This window comes from Thamnophis sirtalis, unplaced genomic scaffold (assembly GCF_051295495.1).
Source record: "Thamnophis sirtalis isolate CommonGarterSnake01/CBP01778 unplaced genomic scaffold, rThaSir2_p1.2 scaffold_4, whole genome shotgun sequence".
Lineage (NCBI taxonomy): Eukaryota > Metazoa > Chordata > Lepidosauria > Squamata > Natricidae > Thamnophis > Thamnophis sirtalis.
In genome coordinates this window covers 30550351-30575894 of record NW_028261384.1, presented here as the reverse complement: position 1 = coordinate 30575894, position 25544 = coordinate 30550351, and the positions used below count along the sequence as shown (strand labels likewise).

Genomic DNA, 25544 nt, shown 5'->3' with positions numbered 1-25544 from the left:
AATTCACTTCTAACCTGTACAGTCTTTATACAACAACAAAGCCATGGGCTTGCAGTGAATTGCAGCATATAATATAGGTAGTCCTCAACTTACAACCACAAGTGAGCCCAAAAGTTTTGTTGCTAAGTGAGACAGTTAAATGAATTTTGCCCCATTTTACAGTCTTTCTTGCCACAGTTATTAAATGTATCACTACAGTTGATAAGTTAGTAATCTGGTTGTTAAGTGAATCTGGCTTTCCCATTGACTTTGCTTGTGAAAAGACCACAAAATGTGATCACCCGGTACCCTGCAACTGTCATAAATATGAAGCAGGTGTTAAGCATTCAAATTTTCACCATGTGACCATGGGGATGCTGCAATGCTCGTAAGTGTGAAAATCTACTATAGTTCATTTTTCCAGTGATGTTGTAACTTTGAATGGGCTGTTGAAGTGAACTATTGTAATTCTCACCATTGTAGACACCAGAATTGCCAGTCCATAATTTACTTATTTCAATTACAATATCTTAGAGCAAATCTGGGGTTCTGCAGGACTTGTTGAGAAAGGTTGAATTAAGCCTTATTACGGATATTTACCAAATTCTGAGGTTAACATTTGAGTATCTACATATACAATACTTATCATGCTACATCTTACTTATTCTATAAGAGAGGGAACTTTTTTGTAGCCAAGACTTGCAGGGAGCAGAGCAGTCATGTGGTATGGTCATAAGGAGAAGTATATGAAGCCTGAGGCTGTTTTTCTTTCATTATGAGAAGGGACATTTAAGAGGTACTCTATTAATAGAGTAATAAGTAACTTCTTTGGAGGTTATCTTTACCCTAAATATCTTTACCACTAAACTTTTTAAATTGTCCTGAGAAAAGCAGCAGAACATTAAGGTGTCAGATGTTGATGTGTGATCAAGGGGACTTCAGAGGTCTCCTATTCCTTTTTCAAACGAACAGTTTCTGAGATGCTTGATACCTCTGGAGATTTTTCTGCTGAGATGCCAAAAGGGTAGGATTTTGAAAACTCCAGAAGAGGGAAACTCACCTTGTTTCTTCATGATTCATTTTAGGCAGTAGGCCAAGCATAGCCCATTTAGGAGTGTCTTTGATCTCTTCTGGTACTTAGTTTTCATTACTGTTTTTTGTGTAATGAAAATGTTTGTATTGGCTTCAATTCATCTATAAACTATTTTGGAGAGTTTTTTTCAGTTTCTGCCCTGCCCACTAGTGGCTAACTATAAAAACTGCCATAGGTAGTAGTTCTAAGAAAAAAAGTTATCAAACTATTATTTGAAAAAAGAAAAATACTGTACACACATTAGGCAAAATGGTTTATAGATATGGATAAGTCAGGAAATAAATGCAAAACTATGCAGCCATTTAACCACTTTTATTTATTTTTTTAAATAAAAATTTGGAAGCGGATTGGATGAACAAAATCAGAAAAATAGAGAAGCCGAAACAGTTATCAACAAATTATTTACCTGCACTTCTGTTTTTTCCCCAACCAACGAAGCTGTTTTATATTCTGAACCCTCAATATTTATATGAGTTCAATTATTACCATTTTAACCAAAGCAAAATTCCATCATATTCCACATGCCTTTCTCCCACTTGACATAGCTGGCTTTACTTTTTAAGATGATAATACATATATTCTTTCTTCAACTTAGGTGGACCTTTTAAGAAGTCTGTGCATCTTATTGCATTGCTGTAAGAAGGAATAGCTGCAATAAATGATTTTAAAATACTCAAAATTAAACCCATTTCGCCAGGGTCAACATTAAAAGCCACCTTGAGCTTATAAGAAAGTAAAAAACACATCTGCTGCCTTAAAAGTCTAAATCTTCAAGATATTATTTACATGGCTCTCTATATGTGTGTAATAATTAAAACCTTTATATATTTGCCAGTCTAGATTTCTAAGAATGCTGTTTAACAACTATCCAGTGTATACTCCATTATAGAATCTAAAATGATCCCTCTGGAATCTTGAATCTGCATGGGCTCGTTTTAATTTTGGCTCAAGTATCATTTTTTCAATTATTCCCTAGATCTGTGATCCTTCTACATATTTTTTCTTCTTTCTGGAAAACTAGAAATCAGAATTAACTATGTCAGCATTACTTCTCACGAGTGTCAAACTCATGCCGTCACATTGTCATCATGTGACATCCCATATTTTTTTCACTGGGCTGGAGTGGGTGTGGACTGCGCAAGACGCATTTTGGGCTGCCAGTTGGACACCACTGTCCTAACTAAAGGAGTGGGAAGAAGGTATCAACAGTTACATCCACAATCCAGCAGTCAGTATTTGAACTTTACTGAGGCTGATGGGTGAAAGATTTGAACTTTACTGAGGCTGGTGGGTAGAGCTACTGGCTGTGAGAGAGGAGACAAAGAGATCCGGAGGACTAAGGTAGAGTTAAACTGCCACCATTTTATTTGAACTTTCCTGAGGTTGGTGGGTGGAACTTCTGGCTGTGAGAGGGGAGTCAAAGAAATACAGAAGACTAAGGTAGTGGCCAGCGAACCTAGCGGCATGCGAATCATATATCTATAAACCAAAAATAGCAATAATGCATTCTGGGTTAGTGCCCTTGAGACTGTTATTTTATTTTATTTCAAAATAACCATCTTAGTTCGATGTAATAGTTGTTTTGCACCTGTCTTTCGCAGTACTCTTTTCAAATTTGGATACTGTCCTCTTTGTAAACAAATTACTAGACTACATAGACACATTATCTAGAATCTCTAATCTGTGCTCTCCAAGCAGAAATTAGTTGCCCAAATCAGCCATTCCACTCTATGGAGATACCACACTACCAGCCCCCTCTACAGCAAAGATCCTGCAGGAGAAGAGCAGTCTGGACAACCGTGGGATCTGGCAGGGTGAGAGCAATGAACCATAAACATAAAGCTTTTGCTGTGTCCCAGCATAACAGATATAGCGTCCTTGCTGACCTTAATGGGAACACTAAAGTGACAGGCCAAGTTAGTTGTGATAATGATGACTCAAATAAGCAGGGAATCGTGGTCCAAAATGAAGAACTTACTTCGGAAAGGCGAAAGTGTGAATCAGGTATCATACATCAGTCGCACAAGAAGAGCAAGGTATTCAAAAAGAGAAGTCACCTTCTGGTTGGTGATTAAATCATAAGGGATGTAAATTTAGGAAAGGATATGGAGGTTTTAAAAGAGGTCAGGTGTCTGCCAGGTGCTACTGCCAGCAGAAACAAGAGATGTATTCTTAAGATAGTCAAGAAGGACTGTGATGTTGATGCTATTAGACATCTTGGCACAAATGATCTGTCCTAAAATGATGTACTTTCTGTGTAGAATGATTTCCAGAGCTTGGGGTATGAACTTATTAGTACAGGTTGTAAGCTTATCTTCTCAGAAGTTATACCAGTATATAAGGAACAAAAAGGGAAGGGATAGCAGAGTTTAATGTGTGGCTAAAGGAGTGGTGTAAAAGGGAAGGCTTTGGTTTTATTAGTCATGATGCCTGCAGCTGGTCCAATGAAAAACTGTACAAAAGAGATGGTTTGTACCCATTCAAGAAAGGGACTGAGTTACTTGGCATTAAAGTCACAGATTTTCTGGATAAACATTTAAACTGAACAGTGGGGCCAGAGAATTAATTGATACAGAACATTTCTGTCCCCAGCAATCTAAAATTCATGGGGTTATCAGTGCATGTAACATAGATGTTTGTGCGGGTAAGATTATCAGTCATGCTGTCAAGCAAAACCAAGCATTTAATAGTGAGTGCCATACCATGTGCATGAATCTACAAGTGGCAAGACAATAGGAGCAGTCAGGCATAACACAGGTTATGTAGACAGTAAACACAGGATCAATCAAAATGGATTCAAATGTCTATACACCAATGCACAGAGTATGAGGAATAAACAGGGTGAATTAGAAATTCAAGTAAATGAGGGCAGATACGATATTGTTGCCATTACAGAAACTTGGTGGGATGAAACCAACAATTGGAACATACAGCTAGAAGGATTTAAATTATTTAAAAGAAATAGACCAAATAAAAGAGGAGGTGGAGTTGCACTATATATAAGAAATAACTACATCTCTACATAAATAGAGCATAACAATGACGAGAACTATCTTGAATGTATTTGGGTCAATATTAAAAGGGGTGGAATGACATTGCCATAGGTCTATATTACAGGCCACCCAACCAAGCAGAGGAAGTAGATGAACTTTTTGCTAGTCAGCTAACTAAGGTATGTAGGAAGCACACCACAATAGTAATGGGGGATTTTAACTACCCTAACATCAACTGGGAAACAAACTCTGCATCAAGTGGAATATCCAACAAGTTCTTAACAAACCTAGCAAACAACTTTGTTTCCCAAAAGGTAGAGAAGGGAACAAAGGGACCAGCGATATTGGACTTAATTCTCACTAACAGAGAGGAAATGATAGAAGGTGTTGAAGCCAGAGGAACCTTGTGGGCAAGTGACCATGCATTACTGGAATTCAACATTATGCAAACACTAGTAGTAGAACAAAGTCAAACTAGAATCTTGGACGTTAAGACAGTTAATTTCAATAAACTTAGAGAGAGCTTGGGAAGGATTCCATGGATGAGAATCCTCAAGGGGAAAACAACTCAAGAAGCTTGGGAAATCTTCAAAAATGAGATTATAAATTCCCAGTCTAGCACAATACCAAGGAAGAAGAAAAATAACAGCTCCCAAAAGAAACCAGCATGACTGCATAAAGAACTCTCTAACAAATTGAAGGACAAAAAGGATAAATATAAAAAGTAGAAAAGGGGGGGGGGGATATAACTAAGGCAGAATATCAGCAAACAGCCCGAGCCTGTAAAGATGAAGTGAGGAAAGCTAAGGCTCACAATGAAGAAAGGCTTGCCACAAAAGTAGAAAATAACAAAAAAAGCTTCTTCCAACATATTAAAAACAAGAAAAAAGTTAAGGAAACAATTGATCCATTGCTGGGAGAAAGCGGCTAGAAGGTGACAAGCAACAGGGAAAAAGCAGAACTATTTAACTCATTTTTTGCATCTGTCTTTACACAAAGGGAAAAAACAGCACCACAAAAATCATATTGGGAACACAAGTTGAAATAGGGAAGAAAATGGTAAGTGAGCACCTGTCTACCCACTCGAGTTCAAATCACCAGGACCAGATGGATTACACCCCAGGGTTCTGAAGGAACTGGCAGATGAGATCTCAGAACCACTGAACCAGTGGTGGGTTTCAAAAATTGTTCGAACCTACTCTGTGGGTGTGGTCTCTTTTGTGGGAGTAGCTTGCCGCCCAAGTGACCGGATATGAAGATGCTGACAACACCTGTCAGAACCACCTTAAATTACCTCACACACAGCACTGGCATGCATAAGAATATGATGTAAATTTGTTTTTTAAAAGGCATCTTTGGTTTGCGTTAAAACAACTTCAACACACACAATGTTCTGATTGTACCACAAATGCAGTAGTCATCCTTATCTTTCACAGAGGCGCTGAGTTTTATAAATATGAGCATGATAGTGTAAAATAATCATATCCAAGGACCAGTGGTGGGTTTCAAAAATTTTGGAACCTCTTCTATAGGTGTGGCCTGCTTTCCGGGTCCACTGGTGGAGCCTCTTCTAACCGGTTCAGTAGATTTGATGAACCCGTTCTACCAAATAGGTGTGAACTGGTAGGAACCCACCTCTACACTGAACTATATCTTTCAGAGATCTTGGAGCCCCGGGGAACTGCCAGAGGACTGGAAAAGAGCTGATGTGGTTCCCATCGTCAAAAGGGGAAAAAAATAGATCCAGGAAACCGACCTATCAGCTTGACCTCAATACCAAGGAAGATTCTGGAAAAAATAATCAAGCAACAAATTAGCGAACACTTAGAAGTAAACAGACTAATAGCCAAAAGCCAACATGGGTTTGTCAAAAACAGATCAAGCCAAACTAATCTAACTGCATTCTTCAACAAAGTAACAAAATTAGTGGACCAGAGGAATGCCGTCAATATTTATTTGGACTTCAGCAAGACATTTGATAAAGTAGACCATGACCTATTATTAGATAAAGTAAAAAAATGTGGGTTAGACAGCATCACCACCAGATGTATTCGTAATTGGCTTACCAACCGCACTCAATGTGTAGTCCTCAAAGGAACTGCATCTACATGGAGGGAAGTATGCAGTGGAGTACCCCAAGGATCTGTTTTAGGCCCAGTACTCTTCAACATCTTCATCAATGATTTGGATGAGGGAATAAATGGGGAACTCATCAGATTTGCAGAGGACACCAACATGGGAAGAATAGCCAACACTCCAGAAGATAGGCTTAAGATACAGAAGGATCTTGACAAACTTGAACATTAACTAACAAAATTAACTAACAAAATGAAATTCAATGGTGAGAAAAGTAACATTCTACAAGAAAAGAAAAATGCACAGGTACAGTATAGATGGTACCTTGCTCAATAGTAGTAACTGTGAAAGGGATCTTGGAATCCTAGTGGACAACCATTTAAATATGAGCCAGCAGTGTGCAGCAGCTGCCAAAAAAGCCAACACAGTTCTAGGCTGCATAAACAGAGGGATGGAATCAAGATCAGGTGAAGTTTATAATGCCTTGGTAAGGCCACACTTGGAATACTGCATTCAGTTTTGGTCGCCATGATGTAGAAAAGATGTGGAGACTCTAGAAAGAATGCAGAGAAGAGCAACAAAGATGATTAGGGACTGGAGGCTAAAACATATGAGGAACAGTTGCAGGGACTGGATATGTCTAGTTTAATGAAAATAAGAACTAGGGGAGACATGATAGCAGTGTACCAATATCTCAGGGGTTGCCAAAAAGAAGAGGGAGTCAAATTATTCTCCAAAGCACCTGAGGGCAGAACAAGAAGCAATGGGTGGAAACTAATCAAGGAAAGAAGCAACTTAGAACTGAGGAGAAATTTCCTGATAGTTAGAACAATTAATAAGTGGAACAGCTTCTCTCCAGAAGTTGTGAATGTCCCAACACTGGAAGTCTTTAAGAAGATGTTGGATAGCCATTTGTCTGAAATGGTATAGGATTTCCTGCCTAGGCAGGGGGATGGACTAGAAGACCTCCAAGGTTCCTTCCAACTCTGCTATTGTATTGTATTTAATAGAGCTCTTAAGATCAGATGACTTACATAGCCAATACTGGCAGAAATAATCAGGAAACTTCACACCAAAAGGTTACCTATTCAGTATTATCTGCCTACATACTATAGAAATCTTTCTTTTGCCTATTTTACTTTGTTTTCCTTTCCTTCAAGGTATTGGAGGAAAGGTATAACAGTGTTTGCAGAACACACCTGCCCTTCTGCCATGGAGAAACCTAATATTCCAGCCCACATCTCTTTCAGTATTCTTTCTGCAGCAATACAGATAGTCATTTCCTTTTTAACAACCATTCATTCAGCAACCATTTAGTTTTTATGGCGCTGAACGAGTGAGGGTCATAAGTGGTTGTCAATGTTGTGGATGTCCCAATATTCATATGGTCACACAATCAAATCCAGGCGTTTGTCAACTATCTTAAACTTATGACAGTTGCAGTATCATGATCTCCATTTTCATTTGCTGGCTTCCCTAAGCAAAGCCCTTGAAGAGCATTCGGAGACTTCAGCTTGTCCAGAATGCAGCCGCGCGAGCAATCGTGGGTGCATCTCGGTACACCCACGTTACACCTATCCTCCGCAAGCTGCACTGGCTGCCTATTGGTCTTCAGATACGCTTCAAGGTGCTAGTCGTCACTTATAAAGCCCTTCATGGTATTGGACCTGGGTACTTGAGAGACGCCTGCTACCAATTACCTCCAACAGACCGATTAGATCCCACAGATTAGGCCTCCTCCGAATTCTGTCTACTGGCCAATGCCGATTGGCTACCACCCGGAGGAGGGCCTTCTCTGTGGCTGCTCTGGCCCTCTGGAACGAGCTCCCCGTGGAGATTCGGACCCTCATCACCCTCCAGGCTTTCCGCAAAGCCTTAAAAACCTGGCTATTCCGACAGGCCTGGGGCTGATGAGTTCCTGTCCCCGCTCGAATGGTGTGGCTGTTGATTGTTTTTAAAATTGTGGTGTTGTGTTGTTCGTTGTCTTTCTTTTTTTTTCCTGTTTGTTCCCCCCCTCCCGACTTGGTTTGTGAGCTGCCCTGAGTCCCTCTGGGAATAGGGCGGCATAGAAATACAATAAAATCGAAAATCGAAAAAAGAAAGCTGGCAGGGAAGGTTGCAAGTCACTCCTGTAACTCACTGTCACTCCTACCACCTTTTCTTCTGAGCCCAGCTACAGAGTTCAAGATTGGGGGATTATGAAATCTGGGGATTTCATATTCTGTAGTGCCAATATGCAGTTATTTCCCACCCAACCACCCCCGGTACTTCTACCCAGCTGGCTATGCTCACACCATGGCAGCCACATGGTGGCGTGCCCTTCCACCTCTGCAAAAGGCATCAGCACTTACATCATATTTCAACATCTACAGCTTGAATTGACCCCAGTCCACAGCACTTACCTGCCACTGGCCTGCTTGCAAACTGCCCGAGAATTGCAACTTCCTGCCAACTTTCTCGTTGTCTTTGCTTGTTGGAAGCCAGCAAGTAGTTGCCAGGAGATCCTTCCTTAATGACTTGTGATTCTGGTTTAACAAGGGACTATTGGGATTGCTATTGCTAGGCGATATAAGGCCACAACATACAGGTAGTCCTCGATCTACAACAGTTCATTTAGTAACCGTTTGAACTTACAGCTGCACTCAAAAATGATTTATAATCATTTTTCACACTTATGACCATTGTTGCATCACCATGATCAAAATTCAGACAGTTGTCAACTGACAGTCACAATGCCCTAGGCTGTGATTATCTTTTGTGACCTTCTGACAAGCAAAGTCAATGGGGAAGCCAGATTCACTTTACAATTGTTACTAACTTAACAACTGCTATGATTCACTTAACAACTGTGGCATGAAAGTTCATAAAATGGGGCAAAACTCACTTAACAAATGTCTCACATAAATTTTGGGCTCAATTGTCATAAAATGAGTACTACCTGTAGTGTTTTACAATTGCATTGCTAAGCAATGAAAATTCTGGCCCAATGATTGTTGGTAAGTGAAGTCTACTTGTATGCATCCTATTCTTATAGATGTGTTTATTTAAAATCTGTGAATGATTTTTGTTTGCTTTTGACTATATGACTATGACTGTATGACTATAAGCATAAATTTTTAAAAGAATTGCATAATATTTTCAGCTGCCATTTATTTACACATTTATTTACTTTTAGGATTATATAAATAAACAAGATGTTCTTAATCTTGTTTGGTTTTTTATCTCTTAATGTTACATTGACACCAAAGAAGTATCTATTTGTGTGTGCATGTGTGTATTAAATACATTGGCACAAAATGATACACACATACTCTTTTAGTAGTTCTGTAATTTGGTATTAAAGTAGGCTTTCCTCTCTTATCTATTTCTGGTAAGAAATTCTATTTTCTTACCATTCAGATTGAAATTAATTACTGGGGGCGGTATTTTTTATCACTTTAATTGGCACCTTTACTGCTTGGCATTAATAATAAAAATCGGACAAAATGATCCTGTTGGTCAATATTAAGCCTTAATTAATGGCAAATGGCAAATACCTAATGGCAAATACCTTCTACAAAGGTAGAAAAGAGAAATGACAAAAGACAGCTGCTTGAATCATTCTATTATTTTCTGCTTTAAAAAAAAAGAGGGATTATATTTTGACCAGATTTCAACCCAAGTTATTTTTAGTTTAGTCTTTATTTCCTATCTTGTTTTTATTTTGATCTTTATGCTTAATTTTTAAACCCTATCTGGAGCGTGGCAATTCAATAGAGACCACATGTTTTGTTTACATAAAGTTTCAGGTTCACTGCTTTATGTTATGCCCTGGTTATAGAAGGGAAGAGAAAAATATAATAAAAAAAAGAATAGAAAATGAACAGAATAGATTAGAAACCTGAAGGGATCTTGGGGGTCTTCTAGTCCAACCCCCCTGCTCAAGCAGGAAAACCTATATCATTTCAGACAATCTTTTTGAAAACCTCTAATGATGAAGCACCCACAACTGCTAAAGGCAAGCTGTCCCACTGGTTAATTTTCTAACTGTTAGGGCCTTTCTCCTTAATTCCAGGCTGATTCTTTCCTTGATTAGTTGCCATCCATTGTTTCCTTCTAAGACTTTACAGAGTTATAGTATACCTGGTGTGTGTGTGGGGGGGGGGGGTTGGACCAGAAGACCTCCAAAGTCCCTTCCAGATTCTATTCTATTCTATTCTTCTATCTCTATATATATCTCAGCATGGCTTCTACGTTCCTTCTGACTTCCATCAACTCATGAATGATGTTATGCCTTTTCTTAACATGGTCTCTTCCTTTCTTCTCCCTACCCCACCTTTTTTCTAAATGGGGTGGGATGGTGGTAGAATAAACCTGCTTGTTTGACCTTGCTGCTTAGCAGCATGCTTCTTCTATACTATGGCAACTGAGAACTGTTATTTCTCAGTAAAAAGATTACTTTTATAAACTTTTGAATTACAAATTTTTATAGAGAAGTGTTTTCTTAGCCTTTGGATTCTGAGTTGTTCTATATATCCCAAACTGTAATAATATAGGTTCTGGCATTCTTTGAAAGAAATAAAAAACAAAGTTTCAGAGCTATATATCACAAGCAGATGTTTAATCAAGGTATCTAAGTAAGATGGTGGTGTTTTATTTTCCCCAAACGTCCTCTCATACAGAATTTTGGAATGACACATAGCTACTCGACATTTGACTTTGGAGGTTAATTTTTTTTGTTTCCATATCTGCCTTTCCGACCAGAATTTGAAGCTGCTGTATTGGCAGTTCTAGAGTTGCTCTCGTGGCTCTATAAAGTTGTTTGGATTAGAAATGTTTCTTTTCTAAACATGAATTTCCCTTTCCTATGTAACATATTTGCTAGATTTTGTCATGCTGTGAGGTGGTTTCCAATGAGTTGATCTGTTAAAAATGCTTTGTTATTCATGCCTGGCTCAGGATTAATAATTCTTCAAGAACTGGTATGAGTCTTGCAAAATTGCCAATTTAATACAAGAGGTTTTTTAACTGCAGAATTTAGGGAGTTTCCTCAAATTAACCCTGAGTTTGTGTCTATGGTTTCAGTAACCAACATCCATCAATTACAGAAAAATAAAATGATGTTTTATATCTACTAATACCAAATTTTCAGTGTCTGCAATTAGCATTCTGTATTAACCCAAAGTATTGTATTATTACAGAGAAATATATAAAGCAGGTGACTTTAAAAACAAATCAAAACTTTTAAACATTTTCCTTAGAGGGGCTATAATAAACAATGGGTTTTTTTTCTGCCTTGGTGATCATACTGATTTTTGGTTGTTGTTGTTGCCATGTGGTGGAAGTTGACTGAAAAGCAGCTTTCTAAAAGTTCAGTATTGAACTCTGGGAACAGGGTGCATTGGATGAGATTCAAAATGTGTGCTTTGGGGCAGTGAGAAATTGAAGAAAGCCAGACCGGTGATCTTAAAAGTATATTTTAATTACTGTGCTAAAAATGTATGTGCTTTTTTTTTTTTAGGCCGCTTTTCCGTGGTAACTCTGATGTTGATCAGCTAGGAAAAATCTTTGAGTAAGTTCCAGCTTCTTGCATTTTCTGTCAAGATCATTTGCCAATTAATTGTTGTTTGTTTGTTTGTTTGTTTGTTTGTTTAATACAGTATTCACTCATTTTGTTACACAGGAATCCAGATTATTGCTTCTAAACTGATTTACACTATAGGTATTCCAAGATGATTGGATCTGGAATACAATGCATGCAAGTCCCACTGTTAGCAGTGAAATATGATTAGAAATAATTTCCATTGTTTTCAATATGAACTGCATACAATTAACTCACCCTGGATCTGACCAAGTACATCCTTCAGTGGAGAAAATTAGATCTTCCTTTCTCAAACTTTCTTCAGCAAGACTTTGTATTAAAGTCTGAGTATATGGAGGCCACCAAACTTTACTGCTTCATTTAATTTTTAAAGTACATTCTCTGCCAGCATAGCTGAAGTGTGAATCCTACAAATATTAAAAGTTATGCTTATTCTTAGAGATCCTTCATAATTTCAAAAATGTTTAATGATAATCTTATTGCTTCTACTTCTTCAGTTCCTAATTAATCAATCATCTAGTTATGATTCTATGCTGTACTGCCTGGGGTAGTCATTGACATTTATTTCTTTCATCTGAGCCAAATAGGAAATCAAGTATTTCTCCTTCTCCCAGTTTGCTATTAGCTCCATCTTTCTTAAGGGTTTTGGGAAGTGAGTGGGAGAAGGCTAAGGGAGCACTTTTTTCTTATCAAAGATCTAATGAAGACAAAAGAAAAGATCTAGTATGATAAAGCTAAGTATCCCATTGCAGATTGGTTCATTTATACAATTTGTTGTATCAAGAAACTCAAATGGAAATCAATTCTATTACAGCATTTAGGTTTTCATCTTTGTATCAATATACATGAAGCAATGCTGTGAATGTGGTAGTATATTAAATTAAGTATTCTGGTTTCTGGTCAAGTAAACGATATGCACGCAGAGGTTCACTTTTATGTATGGATTCCCTTATAGGATTAGAGCAAGGTGGCATAAAGAAAAAAGGAGTGGAGGAAAGAAAAATGCCACCTTTATAGTCTTCCTAATTTTGCTTCGCTTTTTGCTGTTCCACATTGAATATATTAAATTCTCAGTGGTGAAAAATCAGCTGGCGCATGCCAGAGCTGACAGTTGGTGCACCACCAAAAATGGCTCTGTGTGCCACCAGAGCATGCGTACCATAGGTTCGCCATCATGGGGCTAGTGGATAGAAAGGCACTAAGCTAGAAAGCATGAGACCATTGAGTTCTCCTTAGCCATGAGGGTCAGCTGGGAGATTTTGGGCCAGTCACTTTCTCGCAATCCAAAGCACCTTACCGTTTTTTTGTGGGAAAAACAGGAAGGTGCCTTGGATATTTTTGCTTGAGTATATTTGTATAAATAACTCAAGCTGTCTTGAATTATTTGTACAAATAATAAAGGTGGTGGGTATAATATACACACATCTACCTATTTCCTAGATATTTTTATTTTGAATTAAATGTTTTCAATTGTTGGCTTTGGCTTCCATTTCCGCACTTTACACCATAGTTTCTGAATCATCAATATGGTTAATTTGTCATGCACTGAATAGTTTTTTCTGTGCAATTTTTAAAAACGCAGGTTCAAGTGGTTTCCTTTTTCAGAATCTGGCAGTTATCCTATAGCTCATTTATGTCTAGCTTTATTACACTTACTCTATTCTTATAATACAAGAAGCAGGACAGTCTTGCTGCTTTGTTTTGTTTTTTGTTAATAAAATGACAAATTGTGGTATTTCTGGTCAGTAAATGTCAAGAGCAAGAATAGTAGGAATATACCCTGTTTTGTGTGTTTCTACTTAAAGCAACTACTTGCATAGAAAAGAATTTATCCATTAATCAGAAAAAGCAAATGCCAATTTGAACATTTCTTATTATATAGATTTCTTGCAGGAAAAAACTCAAATGTTTCCAGCTTTCTAAAGCTTATAGTGATTTTTCTTACTGTTCAAATGTTTCCACAGTCCCCTATATTGATTTTTTGAGTGGAAATGCTAAATATATTTTAAGATGGACTTCATTACAATTTCTGCATATTGAAATATGCTAATCAAAGGAATAATGGTGAATGTTCTTGGATCTAAGGATATTCAGTGTATATAAATTATAAATACACTGTAAAAATCTAACAGCAGTAAATTTTGTATTCAATCTTAAGATTTATTTCATTGATATAAATTTCCTACAATAAAGCTAACTGTAAAAATGAAAGTAGATAGCAATGCTTTCTAGAAAAAATATTATGTGGTACAAAGAAATTTTAGTTTTATAATACTTGTACAACAGTTCCACAAATCTCCTGCTTATCCTGCAGTGTGCCTTCAGCACTGGCAAGAATCAGTGAAACCTCATGTGACTCTTCGATAGTCAAGATTGGCACATTGTCTACCAAAGGACGAATCTTCCACTGGTGTCATTAGTACATCTTTCAGGAAAAAAATAAAATAAACAAATTATTAAAACCTGAGGAAGGCTGCACCCTGGTGGCATAGGTTTTTAATTCCAAATCATCTGACCTAATTTGTGTCTTGTACTATATTAACTGCCATTATAAAGTCTATGTGTTGCATTTAAGAAGTGAAATCAGAACTAAATAGCCAACTTTTCATCTGTTACATGCCATGTTTCTTTTTTAAAAAACTTTTTATAAAGCTTTTGAGTTCTTTAAATTCTCAATTGCAACTTCAAGCAAATTTATAATTGTATGAATGACCACATATATTCCATTTTCTTTTTTTCCAGTATTACTTTACCATTCCCAATTTTAGATTATATATTTAGACTGTATACAGCATTTCCCTGTTTATATTTTAAGGTGCAGTGTACACTGAATTTTGTTTAATATTGATGGTGTTAACCACATTAATGTGCAGTTATGAGATACTACATGCGTTCCTATTCCAAATCTTCAAACTGATTTTCTAATAAAGAATAATTGAACATTCCAGGGAGGAGTAATTTGGACATGAGACTAATAGGTCTTCCTAAACTATTTAAAGGGCATCAGCTCCACTTCGAATCATCTATGCCCATGATGGTAAACTTATGGCACGCATGCCAGAGGTGATACACAGAGCCCTCTCTGGCGGCACATTCACCATCACCAACTGGTATTCCGGTTTCCAGCACATACATTCGCAGTGGCCAGCTGGTCTTCATGCGGCCTGGAGCACTGGAAACCCAAATACCAGCTTGGGGGGGGGGTGTGTTCATGTGTGCGTGCAAGTCACTTGCGCAAATGGTGCTTCCCTCATTCACCTGTGCTTGTGTGACTTGGTTGCCAACAGATTGCAGAATAGTAGTGGTCTGCAGATCGGGGATTGGAGACCTGTGCTCTAAAACCATCTATTTTGTTTACTTTTTAATTGAGGTTTTATCATTTCAGTTGTCATTTTAAAAGAAAGTCTTTAATGTAAGGTGCTTCTACAATTTTATATTGACAGCTCTTAAATAAATGAATGAAAATTCACAATTGAGAACCATCATCAGAGACTGAAACAAACATGGTAAGAATTAATATTTTGTCTGGAATAAGTGCTTGTTCTTATCTTCTCTATAGAGTAATTGGTCTTCCTGAAGAAGAAGATTGGCCTATTGATGTTGCCCTCCCAAGGAATGCTTTTGCTTCTCAATCCCCACAGCCCATTGAACTTCTTGTAACAGATATTGATGAACTGGGCAAAGACTTGCTACTTGTAAGTATCTGTCATAGTAAAATTTTAGAAATAAGCAGCATAACACAGACCAAAAAAGTCAGCAATACACAGTATAATTATCTGTTGCTGAGGTGAGAAAAATGTGGAAGTCTTCTCCAGCATCAAATAAAAACCAGAAGTGCTTGGGAGATATCAAGAAATATCCTCAAATATAAATTTTGGGAGGAGATAAGAATCTCAAATCTAAAGCCACAACTTCATCTTCACTACACAGAATAAATCAAGAACACCCAGCAATCACAAAATTCTTTAAGGGAGACTGTGAAAAAATTACTTATTTTTTTTGTTTTTATTGTTAAACTTTATGCCTCCTGTCTTACTAAAGGCAACTTTAGGCTGTGTTATCCCAAAGGAGTGGGTCTTTAGTCAAGGGTATAGAATAACTGCATTCACCTGCTGGAACCTCCTACGAAATTTTTCTTTCCCTTGATAGCAGCCCATAGTATTTATTAGGGTTTGGAGAATGTGCGACACAATAAAAGATGGTGTTAAATTCTTCTTGAATTAAAAGGTTTAGTTATATTTAAAAATTCGTATCAATAACTGAATGTATTCTGTTTGCATTCTTAAAGAATTTGCATCATGATTGACTATAAGCAGACTCCCGGTGTACCATATCAATGCCATATCTCGGGTTGCTATTACCATTGGTTTCTGTTAATATAAATGAAATTGTTTGATGATGTCTGCTTTTTCCTAAGTAATATTTTAAAAGAGGATACACTCTATTTGAAATAATTTAACAAGATTTAGATTCTTTATTAGTGGCACCATTATTTTACCTCTGTAATTCATTCAACAAGTTTTGTAGGAAAATAGTTCTCTTTTTCACAGGTCAAATTAACACATTAACAAAAAAAAATCTGAGATAGAATAATTGCAGTACTGAGAAATTAGTATATCAATCAACATAAATTATCAAATTGTGCATTCAAAATGTATTGTAATTTAATAACCTGTGTAATAACTGTTGTGCATTACAATAGTGCATGAAACTAAATATTACCCATAGAGTACATGCATATTAATCATTTAAGAAACTTGTGAGCAAATTAAATATATCCCGTAGAATTGCAGAATATATAACTTTTTCTTGCTGGTATAATAACCCTTAATATTTCGGAACTCATGTGGTTTTGTTAGGGATTTTACTTAGTACCTTTATTAATATTGTTAATGATGCAGTATAGTCATCTTCAGACTGAATTTGACTCCTAATGAGTCTTTAGTTTTCCTGATAATAATGTAGGCAGTCTTTGACTTGCCATCACAATTGGGGTTGAAACTTTCATCGCTAGGTTGTGCCCAATTTTGTACTTTTATTGCTCCAGTCATTAAGGGAATCTCATGGTTGTTAAGTGAATCTGGCTTTCCCTATTAATTTTGTCAGAAGCCTCCAGGGAAGATAATAAATGACAATCATGTGAACCCAAGACACCTCCCTTGTTGTAAATGCATGCCAGGCGCCTGGATTTTGGTAATGTGATGGTTGTAAGTGTGAGGACTGATCATCATTGTTCTCAGCACCATTGTAACTTCAAACAGTTGTTAAATAAATGATTGTAAATTTAGAATTACTTGTATTCAAACAGTTTACTACTGATTATTCTCCCTATATATTTATTTTTCCAATCTAATTTAAGATTCTTTGATTTTCTGTAGGCCACTCTTTCAAATAATACCTGTATTTGATTTTGCAGAGCTTTTTTCCCAATAAGTCAAGGCTAATTACATGCTGCTCCTCTTAAAGCAGTGCTGATGACAATATAGACAAAAACTTTAAATATATCTTTAAAAAGATCATTATCTAATAAATCTGTGTCTTTTCTTGTTAAATCATCAGCAGTAGAAAAAGTGAGTTGCTGGATCCATCAGTGTTGCCCTCTATTAATTGTTTTCTCTATCTTATACAGAAATGTCTGACATTCAATCCTATGAAGAGAATATCAGCTTATGATGCCTTGACCCATCCTTATTTTCATGACTTGGAGAAATGCAAAGAGAATACAGATTCTGATGTGTCCTCCAGTCAAAACTCCACAGAGATGAATTCACTGTAAGGCTTTATCAAGCTAACCTAAGGAGAAACAAACTAGTTTGATAAGATCACTGTTAAAGGTAAAAAGCATCATTGTATGTCTGAAAACTTTCTTGAAGACTCCACATAATTATGTAGTTCTTCAAAATGATGCTTTGCCTCTCTAAGGGAAAAAAACATAGTTAGGCATGTCAAAACAATTCAAGATACAAAAACTTTAAATAGATTTCACTGTAGCTTGGTATTTGTTAGTCTATCTCGAAATCTACCAGATGAAGAAGCTGTTGCTCAGTTTTGCTGCCTTTTTCTCCTAGCATTGAACGATGCCACCATGGATTAGAAGAATTCAGAGTCTCTGCCAAAATATGACTTGATTTCTGTTTCTGGGTGCTGAAGTTTGACGAGCCCCTTCTCTGGGAGTTATGGTGGTAGTTTGTTTTGCTGTTTATTTCCTTGATCATGAATTCAGAAATATTGTTGAAGTAATATTTAAAAGAGTGACGCTGAGCTATTATTCTCTCTACCCTAACGTTAAGAGAAAAATGTAAAAAATACATCTGGCTATTATAATCCACAGGTTCCTTCCCTAATAAGAGATGAGAGATGATAACTTTTACTGTGTCTGTGACTTAATATTCAAATATTAATAATATACATATGGTAAAGGGAACAGCTGGTTTTAAAGAAATTAATTTGTAGCAATCTTTCCTATCATCTAAATTTATGTCAATCACTGCACAACATTTCATCTTTATCTTTTCTGATATTATATACTTCTATGACTTTGGAAGTTATGAATTTCAGATTTATCATTTTCAGATTCAAGGATGAAATAAGAACAAAAATAAGTGTTCATATATAGTTGTATGTATATATAAACACCTAATTTTGCTTACTCACACATGCACATGTGTACATAAACTAAAATGGCAACCTGAAAAAATCTCCAAAATAAGCCCTGTTAAATTTAGTGAGGCACAACTGTTTATAGAATTGATTATTTGATAAATTGCAAACTATTTCCACTTATTTGAGACTAAACTGCCATTGAATCACATGTGAATTTCTGCACAGCACATTAAAAAAAAATCTGCAGTCTTGTATGGTTTTCTCTTGAGGGTAAATTATTTTGAACAAAATGTGCTTTTATTCAACTGCAGATATATTTAAAGCCTTTGAAATCTCTGGGACAATAGAGTAAAATCCACAGGGATTATAATGGAAGTACTATGCTAAAGTACTGTATGGTGGTGTAAACATGGATCTAATTTACTGAGACTTACTTCTGAATAAACATGCAGTGGATTATGCAATGAGAAACCAGGTGCTCATAGCTGACATTCAAGCCTGTATGTCATTATTGCAATTAACTCAGGCATCAGACCACATAGCCTTCACGTTTGTTTCAAGTTTGCTTCCAATCTGACATTTAATATAATTCAATAGATTTTATTTTTCTATATGAAAATATTAGAAAACCATACTGCTCTACTCTGCTTTGCCTTTCACATTTGCTTTATTTGAAAGCCAATGTTAATGAATAAGTCACATGGATATGTTAGCACAAGTATTTTAAATCTTGCATTAAATGTCTGTATGTTTTAGAGTTTTTGTAAAAAAAAATAGAATTTTAAAAAGAAAAATTATTTTTGTAGTATGATTTGATTAAATCTTCTTAATCCACGTCCCACATTGTAGCATCTAATATAGCTCCAATGCCAATATATTAATGGCTGCAACAAATCAGAAGATACAGGTGCTATTGGAACCAATCGATGAATTGTATTCTTACCTATTATAATTGTTGCTCTGCTATCTAATCATCTTTTTCTGTTTACTAAGTTGTATCAACTATTTCGTCATACTTTGAATATTAATTCCTGGAATAAGTCAATCTTTTCCTGTATAATATTCATTCATTTTATTTGTAGCCTATATAAGGTGTGAAAAGGGGCATGAGTCCAAAAATTCAGCATTGCTTTTGATTTGTTTTCCTAAGTAGTGTATCTCAATAATTTGTTCTCAGTGGAACATAGGTAAGCTCATGTGACTATCTCTTTGTTATATCCCTGTTATATAATGTCCTCTGTCAAGACTAGTCATCCAAATTACTAAACAAAATGCCCTGCTTAGAAGTTTCTCACAGTTTGCGTATCTATTTCAAATAATTTTCCAGAAACTGAAACTCTGCTATGCCAACATTTTGCAATTATCTTGAACTTCTGTAGAGTAACACCATTGGTTACTATTGGTTTTTATTAGTGCAATTCTAACCCAGATTGAATTTAAGAGAGCTTAGTGTTTTATGGAAATATCAATGAAATTATTTCTGACTAAGCAACAGTAGATATACTTTGCAAATATGAGCAGTTCAAGTAGCCTATTATATTTCCAAGTTTTACATTGTGGAGAAGCAGTGAAGCTGACCAGAAGAAATACCGAGGAACAACTTGTTAAAAGGCAGAGCTCTAAATGCTGAAAATCCAATATTGTATTTCTGATGTATAGTTAGAAAGGACAAACCTACTTTGAACCTTGGATAGTTGGTTTAATACAAATAGTATGGACTAGATAAATTAATAGTTGAATATGGTTAAATGTAGTATCCTCTGTTCTTTACTTTTCTACCTTTGCTGATGTATCCTAGTTATTACATCTATATCATATAGTTCTAAGCTGAACATCTAATTGCTTCTATTAGTTTCAAGATATTTTCTTTAGAAATATAAGACTATTTGTTCTGCTATTCATGCCACCAACTATGTGCAATAGAAATTGTTCATTTAGGTTTGGCGTAGACTTAGCTCAGGGAATACCTGCAGAAGAATCTCTCCTGCCACCAGTTCAGTTCCTTGGCTCTTGCCCTAAAACTCAACAGGGGCTTGCAATTTCCAGGAGAATTTTTCACTTTCTCATTTCTGACAGTAATTCCTTAGGATGTGACAGAAGACCCTCTAAGGAGTTTTGAGGTGGGAGTGACTCAAAACCTTGCTGCACATTTGGACCCCACCATACATACAGCTCTTTGGGCTAAAAAGCAATAGATCAGATGCTGAGAAAAAGTATTCCAGCAAAGTTTTCTTGCAGCATGATATGAATCTTTTGTGTATTGTGTGTGTATTGTAACCTGCACCAACTATATGTTCACCAGCATACCATAAAATGTTTGTTTTGTTTATGAGAATTGTTTCAGTTAGATAGTCTAATTTTTAATAGGATTCTTCGTTCTTGGCCTGAATATACTGTATGCTTGCATAGCAATTCAAAGTTTGCAGTCTAAGATAACATATAATGAGTTCTAGCATCTTTGATTCTATTGCAAGGTTACATTGAAATTTATCTTTAGTATCTTTTACTTTAACCTATTGGACAGCAATATATCTCAAGCTGGTCCTGCTTGCTGTCAACCATTTTCATGACTATCCCTCTTGCTGAAAGTTATCTGTTCATGTATGCATTTTGTTACTTGTTTACATAAAATACACATACATTATTCACAGATTACATTGTACAGATTTATTGGCTGCTAGAAATTACAATTACTTTAAATCCAAAAAGATACGATCTCAGGTATCTTTGCACTTAACAGTATCTTCTTTATGGCTTATAGATTTTATTGTATTGCATATAAGTTTATTCAATAATCCAGTGTACCATGTTGAGTTTTAAAAGATTAAGCATACTTACAGTATTTTTAAAAAAGCTTTTAGCTAGTGGTTTAGAAATTTTCTACCCTACATGAGGTCAGGATAAATTAACTACACATATTTTATTAAATCATCAAAAACTATTTTGTATTCATTATATTTAACTTAATACATATAGATATAATTTTAGTTGCAGAACACGTGAAAGTGACAAACTAAATTGAATAAGTAAGAGTCAGGATTTCAGAAAACAGTGTATGTTAGTGTGGAGAAATTTCAAATATATTTAAGCAGACCTTAGCATACCCTTAAATTTAAGCATCCATCTGATCACAAAGAACAGGAAATAGCATGTAGCTCAGAGAACTGCAAGTAGAGAAGAGAATGGGAATATGCTATCACCTTCTTTTCCCAGCATAGAAACCAAGCAGGTTGTTAGAAATCTCTATAATAACTGTAGCTGCTGAAAAGCACTCAAAGCTTAAATCTCCTCTGCCAGCTTTCTAAACGCTAATAAACTTCTTTTTTGCAGGTTACTAATCTCTAAAACCTTATTTTGAAGACTGTTTTGATACATAAATATTGACTTTTATCCAACAATTTGCTTCCTTCTTTTGATAATTCAGCACAATGTGTTCATAATGTTGCTTTGTCAAAAATTAATATAGTCAGCCAGTTGTATATTTAGCAATAAAAGCTTTTGAATAGTTTCAATATACATTTTAAAAGATCTTGCAGGGAAAATATTGTTTTTTCAAGTTTGCAGTCTGTTTGCTTCTTTTTATTTATCTAATTACAAATTCTAGTGGAATTTTTGTATATAAAAATTAGAACTGCAAATTTCTAGGTGCATGCTTACAGTTCTGCTGCTTGCTTCCATTTTGATGAACATGTCTAAATCGTCCAATAGTTGCAAATATCAGAGTCAATAAAACAGGTATTTTGCTTTCAGTTAACATAATTTGGACATGTTTAGAAGTGGTCATTCACTATTTATGCTGTTGCATTCATATAAATATTGTGGTCCTCCACTTGCTAAATGGACATTTCACCTACTGAAATCAATGACCCTTTCAAGTACTAAGTTCAAGATTGGAATGTTTGATACTGTATATACATATTATTCACATTTATATTTTTTTCATTATACACTGTGCAGAAAATTCATGAAGAACTTGCAGTGAATTATCTACTTATTTGTGGAGTTTCTTTCCATTTTATATGTAAGGAGCATGTTTTCAGTTTAAAGCATATAGAAAAATGAAAGTACAACTCACATCACAATTAGACTAAAATTGGTGAAGTGCTGAAAGACTCAGGATAGAAAGATCTGAATTGGGGGTGGGGGCGAACAGTACTAGAGTTGAGTGACACAGAACAAATAGGTTTGATGAAATACCAGGACTCAAACCTAATAATCTTGAAGAAATATAGGCAGATGAAGCTAACTGACAGTCCGGAAGAACTAATTTACCATCATAACCTAGGAGAAACAGAAAATGATACAAAGGCATTGAAACAAAATCAACATTTTGTTTCATTTCACAGATGTTAGCCTGAATAGAAGTAGTTAGCAATAATTGAAAAACCAGCAGCTACCAACAAAGGGTATGATGTTTGAAAAGTGGCAGAGATAATTATGCCATCTACTATTTTTCAGTCTAAATTAACTCATGTCATTTAAAGGTGACTATCCAAGACTAAATAAAGCCTTTTCTCTCAACTCTCATCCGGATGGCAAATCCTCTGGCTGCTGATGCCATGCACAATATATTCTTCATAAACCCAGTGTTGGTTGGTTTAACTTGACAATTTCCAATTAGTAACATCCATTTTTGAAGGATATGCATTGTGCATCACAAACTTTGATTTATTAGGATCTATTGTTTCTCCAATCCATTGATAATGTCTTCCAGTTGCAGATGTATCTGTTGAGAGATTGGTGAAGGGGAAATGACAGTTGTATTGTCATCAAAGAATGTGAATATTTGTGTGAGTCATGATGAAAGTACACATTATATCATTTCTATAACAGTGCATTTACCATATTGATCTCATTATGGCTTATTAAGGTGCCTATGATTTATGAATATAAGAAATCAGCATGCCCCTTTTACAAAATATGTTCTATACTTTTCAAACTGTTTACAGTGCCAGTGGCTAGATCCTCATGTTCTGCTAATCCATAAAATAGTCTGTTGGGTTATGTTATAGCATATTATATGAACTCAGTCATTTTGGGTTGTTGGTTGTTGTTTTTTGTAAATCATACTAGCAACTTGTGTGAGCAAATTCAAAAAATATATGAACCCTATTTGTGTATTTGTTTTAATGATCAGTCTGATGTAAGATATCAATGGAATAGGACACCTAAAACAGTGAATTATATTTTTACACTTTTACTATTTGCTGTATATTATTATTTGCATGTTGGAATGCACCTCTAAAATTATTTCTTTTTAGGTGTCTACAGTCCATAGAGACTATTTGCCCTATTGTACTAAAGCGATTCAAATTGTGTGCATCTGCTGTATATGCTTACCATGAGCAAAGAAGTTGGTTTCTGGGTCTCAGTTTGCCCTCCTAAGAATATGACCATTCATTGATTAAATATTTTACTCAGTAAGATTCTATAGGTTGAATATTATAACTTGAAATTCATTTTTTGAAAGTGGCAAAAAATGTCTATATATTCTGTCATATCAAAATATGTTTTTGTCAGTGCATACATCATTTAATTTTATTTTGTTATATAATCATATTTTTATGATTCATAATATTTTGGAAATGCAAAAATACATGATTACCAGTTTTCTGTCTGAAGTTAAATTATATTTACTTTGTTTTGAATTATAATCCTAAAGAAAGTTTTCTGTTCTAGAGTATATCAGTGGAAATTTTACAAAGCGGCTTCATTGTTAAGTTTCTGAGACTGTATGGAATTCTACATTCATGGGCCTTTTATTTTTCTTTTCTGAGCAAGGAATTAATGTTCACACAGTGAGGAATCTGCTGCTTTCCTCAGACAAGAGAATGAGCAAATTCTGCACATAATTCCAGGCCATGGGTACTTGGTTATACATAGATTCTATTTCCTTATTAACTTGAGTAAGTGATAATGACATTATTCTTGAGAAATCACATTCTAGTGAATTGCAATTGCAATTACGAATAAAGAACAATTCTATGTATACCAGGTTTTCTACACTCCGCTGAGAATAGGGTGATCGCACAATGAGAGAATGAGCTAGTGTCTTAACACAGCTGGCTGACTCACTTAATGGTATAAATGTTGATTGAATTATCCTAATGATGCTATTTCTCTAGCTCAGGGGTGACAAACCTTGGGCCCAGATGCGTCACGCGCTGGCCATGCCCACCCGATTTAACAATCGTGAGGACAATGTGAGGACACAAATTTGACACCCCTGCTCTAACTCAATTGCTTTGAGCTTTCAAGCCTAGAATTAAACCTGAGGGTTTTCAATCAGCTGACTTTTCTTCAGGATTGCAATGTTATTTATTAGATGGTTACAGTTTGAGGATTGTGTCCCTAAGCAGAATTTCTCTTGAAATCCTTCCATCTAAACTAGTGAATTTTAAATGTCTTTACAGTTACAAAAAAATTGCAGTCTCAGGTTCTTGCTTAGTAATTGGCTGATTTAATGAAGATACATGGTTAGTAACTGCACTCAAACCCAATTCATAGGGTCAAAATTTATTTCCACCTTATTGTATATCTGCAGTGTAAATGATTGCTATTTTAAATGATGTACGTTACAAGTTAACTAAAGTGGATCTCTCAGTTACTTGGAGCTGAGATAAAGTGTAAAATGTAGTCTTAAAATTGTAAGTGTAGGAGATCTGGACTCTTGCATTATTGTTTTCATTTTTTTAAATGTTCATTATAGATTGTGAGCTGTTAATCTTATTAGACTAAAAGAGAGACAGAATTTTAAATAAATCACCTGAACAAGCTGCATAGTATAATATTTGTATTTTGCCACTAAAGAGACAAAGCTTGTTGGATATAATATCTTTTAGATCTTGTTTTTGAAAAGAACATAGGTGAACTTGATAAGTTTAAATAGAGTAAAATTTATAGAACAATACAATGTAAAATATTTTGTGGAAAATTAGATTTAATAAGCTTTCTTTTTTTCTTTTTTTCTTTTTTGTAGTTTTTAGAAATGAGTCCATGATAACTGATACATTTTAGCTTTGATAACTCTGTATATAAAAATAAAATTATGTGACAATGGTTAAATAATTCTACCTTTGTTGAATGGGGATGCCAAGGAAAAAAAACATTCTACTGTGCTTCTAGACACAATTTGTTCAGCAGAAGACATTTGATTGAGGATAGTCGCTGTTATACCAATGTTGTTAGCATAACACAAGAGGCAGTATAAAAGAGTAGC

At 35.5% G+C, this 25544-nt stretch overlaps 1 protein-coding gene across 4 annotated transcripts in view; it reads left to right on the top strand.

Annotated features, from left to right (window-relative positions):
- CDK6 (cyclin dependent kinase 6) overlaps positions 1-25337 on the top strand; it is a 129659-nt gene extending 104322 nt beyond the window's left edge. For all 4 annotated transcript variants that reach the window (XM_014066494.2, XM_014066576.2, XM_014066727.2 and 1 more), the window contains exons 6-8: positions 11642-11692; positions 15282-15417; positions 17352-25337. In XM_014066494.2, coding sequence (XP_013921969.1) covers positions 11642-11692; positions 15282-15417; positions 17352-17498 — 334 coding nt within the window. In that variant the 3' untranslated portion in view covers positions 17499-25337. The remainder of the gene's footprint in view (positions 1-11641; positions 11693-15281; positions 15418-17351) is intronic.
- Positions 25338-25544: the final 207 nt, after the last annotated feature.